Source organism: Pseudopipra pipra, chromosome 8 (genome assembly GCF_036250125.1).
Source record: "Pseudopipra pipra isolate bDixPip1 chromosome 8, bDixPip1.hap1, whole genome shotgun sequence".
Taxonomy (NCBI): Eukaryota; Metazoa; Chordata; class Aves; order Passeriformes; family Pipridae; genus Pseudopipra; species Pseudopipra pipra.
Window position 1 is genome coordinate 24,558,843 of NC_087556.1, and position 17,586 is coordinate 24,576,428.

At 51.1% G+C, this 17,586-nt stretch overlaps 1 protein-coding gene across 1 annotated transcript; it reads left to right on the forward strand.

Annotated features, from left to right (window-relative positions):
• The first annotated feature begins 4,169 nt into the window (after positions 1 to 4,169).
• INA (internexin neuronal intermediate filament protein alpha) lies at positions 4,170 to 10,705 on the forward strand. The gene is made up of 3 exons (XM_064663216.1): positions 4,170 to 5,256; positions 8,602 to 8,726; positions 9,283 to 10,705. Exons 1-3 carry the CDS (start codon positions 4,324 to 4,326, stop codon positions 9,554 to 9,556), a joined length of 1,332 nt encoding a protein of 443 aa, XP_064519286.1. The 5' UTR covers positions 4,170 to 4,323; the 3' UTR covers positions 9,557 to 10,705.
• Positions 10,706 to 17,586: the final 6,881 nt, after the last annotated feature.

Here is a 17,586-nt window from a genome sequence, read left to right on the forward strand (position 1 = left end):
CCAATTGCCCTCTGCTCTGCTCTGCTCTGCTCTGCTCTGGGTGATAAGACACTGTCACTTCCCTCTGGCACAGGGACATGCTGCCGGGCAGCGTTTTGCTGAGTTGGACACACTTGGTCCATTGTGTCCCTCCAGGCTCTGTGAGATTTGCTCCATTGCCTTACCATGGGGAAGCACCCAATGGCACCAGAACCATTAGTTCTGGCTACACCAAAGCCTGTTTTCAGTGCCAAGCCTGTGGCAGGGAGGCATTGCCTGTCAGGAAAGCTCAGCCTACACTTCCCAATGCCCAGTTGTGAAATGTATGTCTGCCTGTGCATCTTTCCAACACATAACCCCAGGAGATTCATTGAAGACAGCAAGGATGACTAAAAGTGTGAAATGGCTTTTCTATGAAGGAAAACTGAATAGACAAAAATCCTTCAGCCTGGGAAAGAACTGGAGGGGGGTAAGGCAGAGGTCTGCAAAATCCTGCACTGGGAGGTGGCTGGGGAGGACCTATGTCCCAGCTCTTCCCCTATGTCCCACAAGCCAGGGGCATGGAATTAAATTAACTGGCAGACACTGAAACATGAAGAAAGATTATTTTTTTTATAGAGTGCATTATCAAACTGTGGATTACAGAGCACAGTGGCATCCAGGACATGAACTTGCACCGATTAGATAAGGGCCAACAAACACAAGAATGTGACTGCTGCCAGGGGAATCCCAGAGACGCAGACAGACATAATCAGAAAAGTTATACCAGGGAAGCATAAATCTCCTACTGTCAGAAAGAAACTCTTGAGGGATTTAGAGGGATCCAGTACAATCATTTTCCTATTTTGTTAGTGTTTTTCTGTGTGCAGTTAAGCGAATACATCCACCTACTTTACATGTGTGTTTATTACTTGCATGTTTGCTCCTTGACGTTGCTGCCCTTACCCACAGAGCTCTCCCTTCTGCAGGGGCTCAGATCCACAGGAGATCTGGCAGCACCTCCTGGGAGACACTGGGATATGCCTTTTTCCCACTGCTGGGAAGCATTTCCCTCTCACTCAGCTGCTGTGTGGCAAAACACATCCCCAGAGCATTAGTGTAATGGACTGTGCCGGCCAGAAGGTGCGTATCTTGTTGCCGTGTGTGCACAGCTCAGAGTACAGCTTTCCCTCTGACTCACAAGCCCAGCCTGATTGCAGCTCCGGAGATAAGCTGTTTAACAAGCCCCATCAGCAGGCAGATGCTGTGCGGAGAGTATCGCAGAATTTCAAGGAGTCTTCCTGCTGTCTCACATGCAAGACTTGATTTTTGAAGCAACTGGGAGGTATGGGATGGTCCTGGGCAATTTAATCCCTAATACAACCCACCATTTTTTCAGTGGTGTACAATTCTTAGCTATGGGACTGTTTCTCTTTGGTTTTCTGCCTGTTTTCTAGACTTATAACATTCCCCCTGATGCCGTGTGTGCGTGTCCCAACAGAGAGCCATGTGTTACTCCAAGGTGTCAAGGTTTCCTGAGGCTGAACTCATCAGAGGCACTGCCCTCATTTCAGTTTGTGTCCAATTCCAGCTTGCCATCTTATTTCAGGTCTGACATGCCACTGTTCAACTTGTCTCCAAACACAGAGTAGAATAGACTAGACTAGAATAGGATAGGATAGAATTTGGATAATTTGGGGATTTTTGGGTATTTGGATCTGGGTCTTTCAAGGGCTTCCTTCAAGTCTCCAGGGCATGGCCACACTGCAGCTCTCCCTCTCTCTGGAAGGGCTGTACAGCTCCCAGGTTTGTTGCCCAAGTCAGCCTCTGAAAGCTAGGTCACAGCTTTCTCACAAAGGTCACAGCTAGGCTCACAAAGGAATTGCATTTGGGTGCCAACCACCTGGAATGGGGGTCCTGCTGCAGCTGCCTGGAACATGGGAGCACCCCCAGAAATGGCAACTCATGCTGAGGTTGATAACAAGGTCTCAGCCACCCTTTTCTCCTTTGAAAGAAGCAGCCTTCTAGTGAGCTGGAATCGCATCTTTGTTCTCTCTTTTCACTGACCACTGCCTCCACCAACTGACATCCTCATTCCTCCTATGCCCTGTGGGGCTAAGGTGGGGCACATACACGTGTGTGTTGATCCTATCACCAATCCCTGACTGCACTCCTAGGATCAGCCTGCTTCTGCAGTGGGCAGTGCTCTGCCTTGAGCTGGGCTCTCCTCACTCCCAAGTGAAAGGGATGTTTTCCCCCTGGAATTTCTGCTCCTGGCAATGCCCTTGTAAGCACAGCTGCAGGGACATGAACTCCAGCCAGGGTTGCTTCTGTGCTTCCAGAGCCTTTTTCATAGCCATTGTTATGATTAACTTCTGATCCCAAGGAGACGTGGAGCAATCTTTCTCCCCATTTGGCTAATCTCTTTGAAACAGCTTTTAAGGAAATTTCCCTGTCCGACCATCCAGGAGCCACTCTGGCAGTCACACTTGTACCACCTGAGCTAGGACCAAAATCCCTTCACACTCATACAGTCAGATCAGGTTTCCTTACTGGCTCAACAACAGGTTTCCCACAGCACAATCTCAGATCTCCAGATCTTTTAAATAGTTTAATCTTGGTGCAATAAATGAATAACAAAATAACAGCTCAGGCTGGGTTCCTCTGAGGAGGGACCGCAAACCAAGGAAATCCTAGACTTTTATGCCCTTAAATTCTAAGGGCTCAAAAGTGTTGGGTCCTTGGCTCCTGCCATGCATGTCGCTGTGTTGGGTCACCTGGCTAGGCCATAGGTCCCTGTGACCTTTGTTATGCAAAGGGACAGCAGTTCACAACATCTTGCCTGGGACTCCGACTACCCAGAGCTCAACCTACAGCTCAACCTCAGCACCGAGCTACCTGCACTGAAGTATTCCTCAACAGCAACAGCTCTTTTGGAAGTCATGGCTCTCTCCAATGCCAGCCCTGGCTTGTTTGTCCTCCCTGCTCATTTCCTGGAACTCTCTCATGCTGTACCCTGGCTGCCTGGGAAGACAAACAGGGATGAATGTAGTAGAGAAACTGGGCATCAGTGCAGGGCTCAGTGGCACAGAGATGTACAGCAGGAGACAGGATCTGTTTTTACATTTCACAGTGTTTCTCACACATGGATCACAGATATTTAAAGTTGTTTTTCCTTCTCACAGTTACATTTTGTGCTGCTGCTCCCAGGGATCAGATACTTCTCACTGCTCTCTTGGCAGGTCCTGCTCTGGGGGGCCATGTTCCCAGGCATTGCACTTGGCCTGGAGGTGGAGTGTACACGAACTTCCCATCAGCTCTGCAGTCCTGGGTACTCCTAGCAAACCCTTGCCAGTGGGGGGTGGCAGCCTGCTTGCATGGACAGTAGAGAAACAAAAGTGTTTCAGTTCACGGCAAACAACCTGAAGGCAAAATCCTCCCTGTGTGTCTCCTGTGGCACATCTGGACTGATCATCATCAGTCTCTGTCCTGGGCACCCCCTCCTCCAGGCATGTCCCCAACTCTGCACCCCAACATCCCACAGCCCCATCCCACAGAGACCTCACACAGCTGTGGGCACCCTGGTTCTTATCAGAGGGGAGGGGCTGGGACCAGTCCTCCCGGGACACGTTCACACCAGACATAGACGTACAGCACAGCTTCCCTTGAGCATTGGTAGGGACAGCTGGGGATACTCCAGCAGGAGTGATTTCTCTGTGTGTGTGTGCACCTGTGTGCCTGCCTTTTTGTCTCTGTGTCGGCCTGACTCTGTCTCTCCACCTGCCCATTTCTGCCTGCTTCCTTCTGTGTTTCTGCCTCCCCTTGCCAGTGCATCTGTGTGTGCATCTGTGTGTCTCTCTGAACGGCTGCTTGTCCCCTTGTTTGGCTTTGAGCATGTGGACGTGTGAGTCTTACTGTGAATGTGCCTGACCCTTTTCGTGTGCCTGTGCATCTTTGTCTGTGTGCGTGTGACCTCGTCCATCTGCCCGTGTATGTTTGTGTGCTCTTTCAGAGTCCATATGTCCGTCCATTCCCTCTACACGTCCGTTCATCCATCCATCCATCCATCCATCCATCCATCCATCCATCCATCCATCCATCCATCCATCCATCCATCCATCCCTCCCGCCCCCTGCCCCGCCCGTCGCCGCGGCTCTTCAGCACCGCGGTGCACGGACAGCTCCCGCCGCCTCCCGCCGTGGCGGCACCGCGCACCCGCGCACTGGCGCACCGCACCGCACCGCACCGCACCGCGTCGCGCCTCTCCCTGCCGGAGCGCTCCGCCCCGCACCCCCTCCGCACCTCGCCGTGCCCCGCCCCGCCGTACAAAAGCACCGGCGGCGCCGCTGGTCCCGCTCCGCCGCCATGAGCTACAGCGCGGAGCCGGCGGCTCTGGCCGCCTCCTACCGCCACCTCTTCGCGGAGGCCCCGCGGCGCCCCGAGGTGCCGCCGGCCCGGCGGGCGCGCCCGGGCGCGGAGCCGGGGGCGGTGCGGGAGCGCGGCGCGGAGCCGCGACGGCCGCGGGGCAGCGAGAAGGAGCAGCTGCAGGGCCTCAACGAGCGCTTCGCCGGCTACATCGAGAGGGTGCGGGCGCTGGAGGAGCGGAACCGGGCGCTGGCGGCGGAGCTGGCGGCGCTGCGGCAGCGCTCGGACGAGCCGCGCCGGCTGGGGCAGCTGCTGGGCGGGGAGCTGCGCGCCCTGCGCGCCCGGCTGGAGGAGGCGCACGGGGAGCGGGCGCAGGCGATGCTGGAGCGGGCGCGCCTGGCCGAGGAGACGCAGCGGCTGCGGGCGCGCTGCGAGGAGGAGGCGCGGAGCCGCGCCGAGGCGGAGCGGGCGCTGCGCTCCCGGCAGCAGGCGGCCGAGGCGGCCTCCCGCGCCCGCATCGACCTGGAGCGGCGGGCGGCGGCGCTGCGGGAGGAGCTGGCGGAGCTGCGCAGCGCCCACGCCGAGCAGCTCGCCGAGCTGGGCGCCGCTCTCCCGGCCCCGGCCCCCGCCCCGGCCCCGCGGCCCGACCTGGCCGCGGCGCTGCGGGAGCTGCGCGCACAGTACGAGGCGCTGGCGGCCCGCAACCTGCAGGCTGCCGAGGACTGGTACCGCGCCCGCTGCGCCCGCCTGCACGAGCGGGCGGCCCGCAGCCAGGAGGCCGTGCAAGCCAGCCGCAGGGAGGCCGGCGAGTGCCGCCGCCAGCTCCAGGCGCGCCTGGTGGAGATGGAGAGCCTGCGCGGCGCCCACCAGTCCCTGGAGAGGCAGCTGCAGGAGCTGGAGGAGCGGCACAACGCCGAGGCCGCCGGTCTGCAGGTGAGCCGGGCGGCGCCGGGAACCGTCACCGTCCTCTCCCCTGACACCGGGCAGCGCCGGGCACTGCGCAGTACCGAGCATCCTCCTCCCGTGCAATCCGCGCCACTCGCCACTTCCATCCCAGCAGCCGCCCCCCGTAACGTGTAGCACCGGGCATCTTCATCCCACGCAATCCCCCGGCGCTGTGCCGTACCGGCACCTCCGACTCCGCATTCCCCTTCCCCTGGTGCTGTGCAGTGCTGAGAACCTCCGCTGCCTATGAAATCCTGCAGCGCAGCTCCATCCCCTGCAGCAGCCCCTCCCGCCGCTCTGTGCAGCGCTGGACGCCTCGGCCCAATGCGGTGCCCCCCCGTTCCGCTTTGCCCAGCACCCCCACAATCCCGATCTGTGCTGCGCTACCCGCAACACCCGAGCACAGTGCGGCACCCGCCCGGGCAGGGGTAGTGCCCCCACAGCGCTGCGCAGTGCCAGGCACCCCTGCAGCCTTCCTACCACCCAGCACAGTGCCTCTCTGCCCCGCACACAGGTCCCACCCTGCCAGGGCATTGCCTGTTGCCTTCACCCTTTATCCATAGGCAAAAATAGACAGGGCAGGTTTCTGGGAAAGAGGCCAGGACACACCCTTCCTGCAGGGGACATCTCTGCACATGGCAATGCTGTTTGGGGCATCGCTCCATCCCTACCCTTAGTGATGTTCCTGTCCCTTAAGGATCAGGTCCAAAATTGCCCACACATTTCCCATTGTTGTGGGTAATTCCTCAAAGCCATCTGCTCAGGCTTGGCCCCTTGCCCTGTGGCCGGGCTCTTGGCACCTGCACTGCAGAAATTGGAGCTTTATAAAGACTAAGTCTGAATTTGCAGACAGATCCCAGCACTTCTTATGTCTGTGGCAAGACTCATGTGGGATACTGAGTGCTCCATATCTCTTATTCCATTACCGCAGTATTACCGCATTTTCTTAGTACAGGGAAATGTTAATGATTTATAATAAAATATATCTTGAAATTGTTCTATTACATGGCTATTAAATGATCTGTGGTTTCTAAATCAAGCCATTTCCTTCTAAATACTGAAGGAGCTGCCTTAAATCATACCTAGAGGATGTTGTTTCACACCCAAGTAATGCCTTGTCATTTCTAAGGCCAAATTTTACCAGGCACTCTAGAATTCATGGCTTTGCTCCAAGCTGCCTGCAATCTTCCTGAATAGTTGATGCAGTCTTCAACAAGTATTATGGAAATAGGCAATATACAATATTCTCTATAGTGGGTGAGAAAATTACACACAGTAATCTTCTTAAATAGTCTTGATGCCATGTGAAAGAGGGATTCCGGGAGCAACCTATCAATTGGAAAAAAAAAAATAATGCACCTGGATTGAACAGTACCATAATTGAAATTGCTTAATGACATCACAGCAGTGTTTTCCTGTATCACTCTCAGGATCTGCTTTATGTGTAACATTACTTAGGAGTCTTTTGAGCAATGTGCATGTGTAGCAGCTAAGTAATTTCCTCAGCTGCAACCAGTGGAAAAAGATGGAAGTGTGTATTAAAAGATAATATTCCTATTGTCTGAGCTTTTAAAATGTTCCCATAGACTTCTAAAGGCTGCCCAGTCAAATCTGAACCAACATGAGAGAGCTTTGATTTGCAATGGTGTGGGAATGGGTTTTTATTCAACCAGCTGGTAGGGCTGGGATGTGGAAGAGAGGTGCAGAGAGGGTAACAACCCATTTCAAATGAGCTTTTTGTTCATGTGGACTGCAGGCAGAGAGAAGAGAGCTGAAGGCACAGGGGGTCACAGCAGCAAGAGTGGAGCTGTCCCAGGGTGGGGTCACCCTGAGTTCTTCCCTCCTGTCACGGCTCTGTGCAGCAGTAGTCTGTCTGCTTTGGGAGAAGAGGTTTTAATTGGTACAGCAGTGACATCCATGCATGTCCTGAGGCTTTTCAGTTGATGGCCCAATGATCTTCTCTGAGGCACAACTTTACACAGCTCTCTTGCTGTGGAAAATGGTCAGAGCAGCACAGGTCAAGGCAGAGACCCCAAGGATGGCCCCGAAATGTCCCCCAAGGCTGGATGTGCCCAGCTAATTTGACTATGAGATGCCCTGTGCTGCATTCAGGACGAGCTGTCACTGCTTCCCTGAGGGGCACTGCTCATACTGGGCTCGCTGCACCAAGGTCAGCACAGCTCCCTTCTCCTTGGGCAGCTCCACATCTTGTGGCTGTCTCTGCACTATGCAAAAGGAAGGTTATGCTGGAGAGGAGGGAGGGGACAGGATGGGAATGAGGATGGGGACAAGATGGGGATGACATGGCAGGACAAAGATTGTTTGCTGGAACAGAGTATCTGGAAACAATCACAGAGGCCCAACTGTTTGAGCGGGTGCAGGAGAGCAGAGGTTGGCAGTGGCCATTGCAGGGACTTGCAGGCAGGGCTACACCATAACTTAAATGCAAACTGCTGACTCATTCCTGTTCCAAATCATGCTCCTCTGGTGGCACAGCAGGGCAGCTGGCAGCAGGAAAGAGAGTGGGTTTCACTGCTTTCAGGCTGTTTCTTAGATATTTGGATGCATGTGGGAGAAAACCAGGCTGCTTGTTTTCTGAGCAAAAAAATAGAAGAAAAGATTAGTCTCCTTTGTTAGCAGGAAATCTGGCCTTGGAGTCCTCCACATTGCAGGTAGAACTGGATGAATAGGGGGCAAAAGGCAGGGCAAAGCTGATGAGAAGGATGCTAGAAGGACATCATTGCCCAGCTGAGTACCCCAGTCTGGGGCTCTGACGCATTTTCCAGGGAAGGTGACAGACTTCCCTTCCTGGAGGGCAGCCCTGGCAGCACCACCCCTCCTTCCACCCCCTAGACATGTGTCCAACCCTCCTTAAGCCCCACGGATGCAGACTGCAGCCCTTCTTCTCTGCTGCTGCAGTGCTGGGTGCTTTCACTTGTCCTGTTGAGCTACTGACTCTGCTTTGATGACGCTTAAGCCCAAAATTTCTCTTCCCTCTGTAGCAGCTTGCCTTGTTCCCTGCAGGACTGGGGGTTCCACCACCATGCACTATTTGCCTGCCTCACAGACCCTGCTGCAGATGGGAAACTATATAAATCCATCAATATCTAAAGCCTCCCCCACTGCACACACTCACAAGCCACAGCCAGTGCTCAGCCTGCTTTTTCATCCCTGTTAGCATGAGATTTCATGGTCCCAAGCTCCTGGTGGGATGTGCCATCATGGACAAACTGCCCATTGCAACTTTCCTATCTTTGGCAATGGGCAGAGCAGAAAACCTGTGGAAGAAGTCCCTGTTCCAAAACACAGCCCTGAGTGCCCTTGCCTTTGCAGGACACCATCGGGCAGCTGGAGGATGACCTGCGAAACACCAAAAATGAGATGGCTCGGCACCTGAGGGAGTACCAAGACCTGCTTAACGTCAAGATGGCCCTTGATATTGAGATAGCTGCCTACAGGTAAGGCTGCTTTATTCCTGCTCTGCCTGGCCACCTCCCAAGCTCAATCCCATGACTCCACGAGGCTGGCATATTTTCAAGGGCCCAGAACATACCTGGGTACACACTCAAGGGGCACCACAATTGTGTTGCTCATCTTTGCTGCCTGGGCCTGCTGGCTCCTGCCTGGGGAGCAGCCATGGCTCCATGTCATGCCTTAATCTAGCAGCTGTGAACTGTGTTCCCCAGCCATCCCAGAAACAGTGTTTAATGGGTACAATTCGGGTTGGAAACTTGTCTCTCTTGCAAAGTCAAACTAGATGCAAAAGGCCAAGTCCCTGTTGTTTGGGTATTTATTTTCCAGGCATTTCTGGAAAGTTGCTCTCATGCACCCCATATTGTAAATGCTCCAGAAATCATTGACCAAGACATGACTTGGAACCAGTTTCATGGTGCAGTGTGACCTGGGGTGATGGTCTGGAGTGCTTGGACTTTCCTGCAGGGCACAACTTGCCCTCAAGTTTTGCACATGTTTCACACTCCGAGACTAACCTCTTTCCTTGTGATGCACTTGCAGGAAGCTGCTGGAGGGAGAGGAGACCCTCTTCAACATGGGAAGCGTTGGCCTTCCAGCACTCAATTCCCTCCCCAACCCTACTTATTCCTTTGAGCCAAGAAGCTTTAGTTCCTCTACTCTGTCCTTCAAGGAGGAGGAGCAAGGAGAGGTTATTAAAGTGACCTCTAAAATATCATCCAGCAGGGCTGAGGTGATTGAGGGGACCATAACCTCTGTCAAGAAAAGAGGGAGGCTAAACCTGCATGGAGGAATCATTGCAAATGCAAAAATGTAACCACTGGGACCCTGTTCATATGCATTTGAGGGGGAACAGTCTCCACTCGGCCTTTAAATTGCTTCTCTGGGCATGAAGCCACACTGAACTCGTGGGAAGCCCCCCTTAGAAACACATAACTCCCCAGAGACACTTACCCAGGGATGGCTTCCCTGCGGGTCCCGCCACGCAGAGGCCGAGCTTGGCACATTGCTCCCTTTTAAATGGGGTGGAGGCACAGCAGAACAGGTAAATAGATGCATGTTGGTTGTTGTTGTGGTAGCACATGGATTCATAGCACCCTCCCTCCCTCCTCCTGTGGCAGGCAAGGGGGAGCTGGCTGGGCCTGCTGCTGAGCCAGCTCTCTGGGGGAAGGAAACAACTCAACATGTTTACTATCACTAGTTTCAAGGCGACAGACCTTCATCAACTACACAAATCCATGTACAGATAAACTCTTCCCCACTCCTCAAGTCGTAGCCGTCCACTTTTAATCCTAGAAGCACAGAAATAGCCATACTGGACTGTAACCACACCTGAGGTCTGGTCTGAGCCACGTATGTTTTGAACTGAGTGTTAATTTTTTTTTGTCCTGACAACTCTTGTTTTCTGGCAGCTTTAGTCCAGCCAAGGCATGTGGGGTTTCTAAGCAGCAGGCAGAGGGCAGGGAACTGGTACATCAGAGGTGAAAGCACCACCGTGGCACAGGGTACAGCACCTCATCTGGTATCACTGGCTCCAAAATGTCAGGGTCTGAAGGACCCTTGTTTGGCTGCACAGTCTTCACAGGGAAACCCAGTGCCCAGATTAGCATCATGCCCCAGCCGGCACTGGGAAGCTGCAGGACTCCTGAACACCAGCCCACAAAGCATCTTTGTCTCCGCTCTAACTGTTCCAATGTGTGCCAAATTTGATATAGGATTTAACAACCATAGGTTTCCTTCAATGCCTTAAATTGCCAGCGATCGCTTTTGCAAGAGCCGGAGACTCCGCGTGTGCACGTGCTGCGTGTCAGTGCCCTGGCAAGGTTATCATCACGAGACCTCGCTGCCCTTGCGGCGGTGCCAGAGTAGTTCCTGGAACCAGCAAATTGTTTGCTCGCACTCTTTTCTCTTCTATTGTAAGGCACAAGTTAATAATTAAAAAAAAGAAATATCTGTGTGGATCAAACCAAGCTGTTTTGTTGTCTTTGCTGCTGCTTCACCTCGGGAACACACCTCGGTGTCCAGCCCACAGCTGGTTCAGTGGCCAGCTGTCCCTCTGGGCCCCTGCAAAGAGCTTGGTGTTGGGGTAGCTGCCAACCCCTGCTGCTGGGGCTGCAAGGTGAGCCTGGTCCCACTGATGGCAGGGGGCTCACCCCAGAGGCCTGTCACAGTGGCCCTGCTTTGCAGAAGAGTTCATGGCCAGCTGGCGAAGGGATCAAGGTCTGTCATGGCTGAGTGCACCCTCATTTGCCCAGAAAACAGCCTCAGAGGCTTTGATTAGCATCACATTCCTGACAGCTCAGTCCCAAACTACCCATCATTTCATCTCCACCCTGCCTGTGTGCTGAGGGGTTAGAAGCACCCTCTTGGTTTGCCTGCACAAGTGAAGATAAAGCAATTTACACAATAGCAGATGGAAGAAGGGAGGGTGCACACACCTCCCAAGTAAACCCAGCAGTCACAGGTGTCCACAGAGCTGCTGTGACCACCACTAGCTAATATTTGGAAGATGCCCATGCTCTGCTTGAGATATGTTTGTAGAGGGAAAGAGCACAGGCAGCTTCTCTTGAGTGGCCCTGCTGGCAGCACAGTGTCCTATTGCCTTCCCATTCCTGCTTTGTCGCACCATGTCGTGGCAAACTGCCTCAGAGCCCCAGGGACACAGTGTGACAGTCACAGGCTTCTCCACTAGTGCTGCAGGCCAGGAACAGCATGGCTATGTCCCTTGATCCCATCACACTGATAACCTTGGGGAATTATGCCCTGACGAGGCTGCTCACTGTGGGGTGACACAGCCCTGGGGAGGGTAGCCCTGTGGGTGGGTGAAGCAAAGGGTACCTTTTGGAGGCAGGGACGGGGGCTCGGGCATGGTTGGAGCAGCAGCCACCAGAAAAACAGCACAGAGCAACTTGGGGTGCCCAGACAGAGCTTGAGGGAGCCAGCACCAAGTCCAAGATGCTGGCACAAAAAGCAAGGACCAAGAAACCTTCAAATATCTCCCGGCTCAGCCATCAGTTAGGAAATGCAAACACACAGAATTTCCCCCAAACCATAGGGGAAATAAAAAGCAAATGTGACTGTGCAGCTAATGTAATATATTCTGAACCTCAAAGACTCTCCACCACTGCTGCTTTCTGTCCCTTGAGCATAATCAGCCTGACCTGTCCTTTGTTCCCAGCACAAGCCATTGTCAGGATTCCTGCTTGCTCAGCTGGCTGGATGCTAGCAACGAGGATGGGAATTTTACTTTGATGATACCAATGTGAAGCAGTTGCGGAGGAGGGTTAAGGAGCTGTGGGGAGGCCAAGGAGCTATTTTGGAAAATGCCTGCATTGCAAGGGCCAGCCCAGAGATTTCCTACATTTCTGGAGCTCTGCAGTGTTTTGGTGCTGTCTCATAGTGTTAAGCTCCAGAGGTGGCAGAGGGGTAACAGACAGGGAAAGGACCTGGGCATTTAGGATACACAAAACAGAACTAGGCTGGAGTTTAGATTACCTTACAGTTTTGACGTGCCTCTGCTGGGGTCTTCCCCTGTGATGTTACAGGATTGGAGGTGCCAAGTTTTACTTACTCGGATAGTAGCACGTGACTGACCAACCCCACAAATGCTCTACCAGGACCAAGGGCAAGGAGAGCCCTTGCAGAAGGGACATACATCACCTTCCTGAAGGACACAAGCCAACCACAGGTACTGTGTAAGGGAACAGCTCTCAAAGGGGGCCAGGGCTGCCCCCAGCTCTGCAGCAGCCTCCCAGCTACCTGTGTCCAGTCTTTGGCCACAATACCTGTGATGTGGGACCCTGGCATCCCAATGGGGATACCCCTGGGGACACCTTGCTCTGGGCATTTCCCAGGGCTCTGCCCAGATGGGCTGCAGTTGCTTAATGCCCAACTGAGGCATCCTAAGCCCCATCTGTCCAGCTTGAGGGCCCCAGGTGGCTGCTGCTATTGAGGGCTGAGCTCCTCATTGAACATGTGATGATGTGTGGATCCTACTTACCCTAAGGGAGGCCCATGTCCACGCTCTCCTTATCTTTATGAGAACAATGACAGCAATGCTGACCTCTGACTACCTTCATTCAGGCCTCATTTTCCATCGCCATCTTCTTCAGAGTGACTCCTTTCACCTGCTGGCTTATTTGCACCAGAAGACTTCTACAGTGAACTATAAGCTGGAACAGGGGCAATAAATCCTCCTTTGAGGTTCCATCTTTCCTACTGGGATAAACACCCAGGCTGCCAGAGGAAAGGAGTCACTGCAGATGCTGAAAGATTTATAGCTCTGTAGAACCTCGACCTCTCAGACAAAAGGCAGCTGTGGACAGACTGCTCCCTCCCTCAGCAGAGAGCAGCTATTTCTCCATGATGATGCATTCATCTTTATGCTGGGGAGAACTACAGCCTCCACACAGAGGTTCAAACTCCCATTTTCATGGCTGGCCCTTTGTTTTTTCCCTGGGTGGAGACGATGGCCCACACAGCTGTGCTTTGAGGCTGCTCGGCTCTGCTAGTTTTGTTGTCACGTAGGTGAGATGGGTCACACTGCTGCTGCTCCTCCACTGATAGAAGAGCCTTGCTCCCATCACGATCCTGGAATCAAGGGTCCTTTGGCTCCACTGGAGGTTCCTGCAACAACTATCTGTGCTGAGACATACAGCTCCTTAAAAACAGAGAGAGTAGCTGCACATGGAGAAGTTTTGCTAATGATGCTTATCCAGAGGCTGGAATTCATTAAAAAGTAAGCCAAAGAAAAAGCAGCTGAATAAAAAAAAAACCCCAAACATTTTCCTTTGGCAGGAATGCAAACATCTCCTTTTCCAGACTGGGGAAGAACCCCGTCATTCAGCAAGAAGGAATCAATAGGCAATTCAGAGCAAAGTCTCTTCCGGTACCTTTGGCTGGATCCAGCCAACTCTCTCCTTGCCAGCTCTTAGCACAGAGATCTCCTTGAGGAGAAGGGCTTCTTTCCCAAGAGACTGACCTATGCAGAACCCTAATGCCAGTAGCCAAACAGATGCATCTGACTGATCAGATGTCCACATCAGTGGAGTCTGACACTTTGAAGCAGAGCATATACAAATAGCATAAGCAATGGCAGATCCTTCAAGCAAGTCTTTGCAGGCATATGAGAATAAGAATCGCTTGGCAAATGCAGCACAACGTGCAAACAGGGCACTGCTTGGGGTGGGGTGAGAGAATGCTCATTGACCCTGGTCTGTCCCAGCACTTCCAGCTGAACCAGAAGGGCTGCACAGTTGGGGTCTGCAACTACGGGGTCAGGGGGGATGCACTCCTACAGCTTGTGCAGGGGTCTTCTTCCAAAACCCAGCTAAACCAGAGGGGAACTGCAACTCTGCAAGCAATTATGTCCTTGTTAAAGCAGGATACTACTGACGTACTGCAGACACTGTGCTGCTCAGAACTGATGGCTCTGTTGGAGCTTGGCTGGGTCGACCATAGCACAAAGGAACAGTGTTTATGCTAAACACAGACATACCTGCTTAGACAGAAGGCAAATACCTTGAAAATTTCAAAGTGCAATTCCAGAGCCCCAGGTACACGTTCACTTGCTGAAGACAGCAAAGCTCCTGAGGTGCCACAAGCGTCAGTTCTGAAACAACAGAGGCCCAATGTCCATTCCTACTGCAGCAGGGCCAGCTCAGCAACTTTGGCTTTGAAACAAGAGGCAGCTGCTGCCTGCCTGCATCCAAGAGAGCACAGGAGACACAAGCTCTTGGCTCCCCAATGTCCACAGCTGCCTTGTAAAGGCTCTGACAGACATGTAAGTCATTCTCTCAGATTATGTACATGCAGACCCAGGTATGGTCTATAAGAACAAGCTGTTTGGAGATGCCATTTGGAAAAGCTGAGGTCAGACTGAAAAATGCAGTTTGCACTGAGGCTTAAAACATCATTAAGTTTAAGCAAATTTTCAATGGAAATGAAAAAAAAAAACAACTTAGTCCCCAGATACAAGGCACCTCATTAGCAAATTCCTAGTCTAGCAATGAGGCCAGAGAGATGTACGAATAAGAATGCCTGAAGCAAGCCAAAATGTCTCAGCAAGCCAAAATATTCAGGATAGATTCTTAAGGAAGCAAGGATTATAGGATCATACTGTGACTGCATGTCCCCTTTACCCCCTGAATCCTTCCCTAGTCATTTTTTATGCTCAAGAGCTTAACTTCAGCCACATTTGAGAGCACTGAAAGTCTCAAAGATACCAAACTTCTCCAAGTTTCATGCTATCAGGTGCACAGGTGAAACACCACCACTGACTGAGAAGCTGAGCTTCCCTTACTAGACACCAGAAAACCCATTCAGAGGGCAGAGGTTATGGATGCCTCAACACCAAGGCAAGCTTCATTGTGAGCTCATTTGCAACCAAATGACAAAGCTGTAAAAGGAAAAAATAGAAAATAACCCCCAAATCACTCCAGAATGAAACAAAATGGTTTTTTTTCCAAGCTGTTCATCAGCTATTTGTTCCTTAAAACCTGCTGAATCCTTTTGGTTGAACTTCTCCATAGATAGCTAAATCAATCCACTTGCACCTGGAACAACCTGCAACACAACAAATTCACCCCACATATATCACTCGGCAAAATTTTAAACACGTAGTCTTCAGAAGAAACACATGTGGTTGCTTTGAGAACAGGTTACCAGTCCTGTTACACCTGCATCCATGAAGGGATCTCAACAGTAGTTTGTTAATTGCCTGCCCTCACATACCCAGCAGTAGCGTGGAGTTTGTGCACGCAGCACTTTATAGAAATTATTGCTCTAGATGGACAGAGCTGAGAAGAACTCTGCTCCGGGTCATACAGCAAGCCAAGGACAGAGCTGAGAACTGAATTCAGGTGTCCCCGTGTTCTGCTGACCCACTTGCACAGAGGAAGATGACTACCTCCACTGCTGTTCTGTACGTCATGGCACACAAATAATCTACTATTGTATGGCCACCAAAACACAAAATGTTTCCCTTGAGGAAGAAAACAGTTTGCAGGTCCTTTTGAAGGGTGCTGGGCTTCTCACCTCACAAGTTCTTACCTTTCAGTCCCAGGTATATGCAAGAAAGGACACTGGTCACCACAGGCTACAGAAAAGCCTGCTGCAGGCAGCGTGCTCTGAGCACAGTGTGGGGTCTCGGAATGACTGGTGCCTCCCAGCACCACATGAAAAGCACTCCAAGGCAGTTCTCACAGGAACACACTATTTTTCTCAATCTTTGCCAAGCCTCCACCACCCACTTTTCTACTGTTTAATGTTTCCCTTGGAAGAAAACAGACATTTTAAGATTTCATTTCCAAATAGACTATATTACCACACAGAGAATACAAGCTCTCTTTTCCACTTTGGAAAATATTTTTTTTGCAGATCACTGCTGCTTTGACACAAATACATTATTGTTATACTAAATCCAAACTCAGTAATGATGGTGATACAGCTCCAGTAAGAATTTTGCAGCTGCAGGGCAGCCAATCAATACTGCATTTCATCACAGATGGGATTACCATTTATCTCTCAAAACCAATAAAATTTGACCTGTCCAGGGATTAAACTTGTATCTATGGCAAGTTTCTGAAACTTTAGCAAATGTAAACATTCACTGGCTAATTCAGCAAGGGTCTCTTAAAGATGACATGGTAAAATTCAACTTATGGTCACCTTGCTTCTCTTTCTGCTGAACTAGTTAGGGTTACAGAAAAAACAGGAGGTAGCAAAACCAAATAAAAGGATAAATGAAGAGAATGTGCCATTTGCAACATTCTCTTCATCTCTCAGCAGATATCTATCACAGCAGAATGAGTACATTTTAAAGCACCCTAATATTCAGGCTGGACCCTGGTGCACTCTATTGAGCATGCAGCATATTAGAAGATTCATGAGGACAATGTGACAATCTCCCTTTAAAAGAAAGAAACATAACACATAAAATCTCCTCTGCCTCTTAGTAGTCTCTCTCTCAACTGCTAGAGTGAATCCCAACCCCCTCCATTCATTTGTATGAAGCACAGATTTCATAATAATGATACTCCACACAAAAGAAAAGTAAAATTGGAAATGCCAGGGATGTAATTTTGTTAGTGACCGTTAAAAATGTATTAACATAAATCATTGCACATAAATGCCTGATGATTCCCTGAAAAGAAATTCAACACAGACTAGTATTAGACAAGCTTGAATGGTTTTTCAATAAAACACATTGATTGTTTCACATCTGTGGAAATAAGTGTCAAGAGCTCTCCTGGCTCATGTGTGCCACAGTCTGGTGGCAGTACAGATCCTGGCTGGGTGCACTGTTGTGTTCAGGACATAAATGACAGTTATCCCTGGCCACTACAGGTCCCCTGTTTAGAGGGCTCAGCTGCACATTTCACCAATCTCTCAAGCTTTATCTTCTAATTATACTAAATTGGTATTGAACACAAATAAAACAGGCAGAATGTAACCAGTATGACTCAATGCTCAAGACTTGGTTGTAGCTTGATTCTGGATTTATAAGAACTCCTGAAACTAAGGCTCATCATCTCCCCTTCCTGGGAATTAGCAGATCTGTAAAGGAACTCAGAATTATGCTGCATTTACAAGTAGTATTTAATTAGGAATTGTGTTAGCCATGATATTGCTTAATAGGTAACAAGAAAATAAACGCAGAATTATTTCATCAAGCGGAGAAACAATAGTGTCTGTAAAACAATGAATGAGTCCAAGCACACTTTTCCTTACTTCCAGAGCACACCCCTGGCTCATCTCCCAGGAGGGCAGAGATGACATCCCATAGACGGCCTGTTGTTACAGAAGCTCTTCTATCATCAGGACCAAAAGTGACTGGAGGGAAGCCAA

Coding starts and splice junctions, on each gene's coding strand:
- INA (XM_064663216.1), top strand. CDS start 4,324: ATGAGCTACAGCGCGGAGCCGGCGGCTCTGGCCGCCTCCTACCGCCAC. Junction 5,257..8,601: donor CCGAGGCCGCCGGTCTGCAG/GTGAGCCGGGCG, acceptor TTGCCTTTGCAG/GACACCATCGGGCAGCTGGA. Junction 8,727..9,282: donor ATTGAGATAGCTGCCTACAG/GTAAGGCTGCTT, acceptor ATGCACTTGCAG/GAAGCTGCTGGAGGGAGAGG.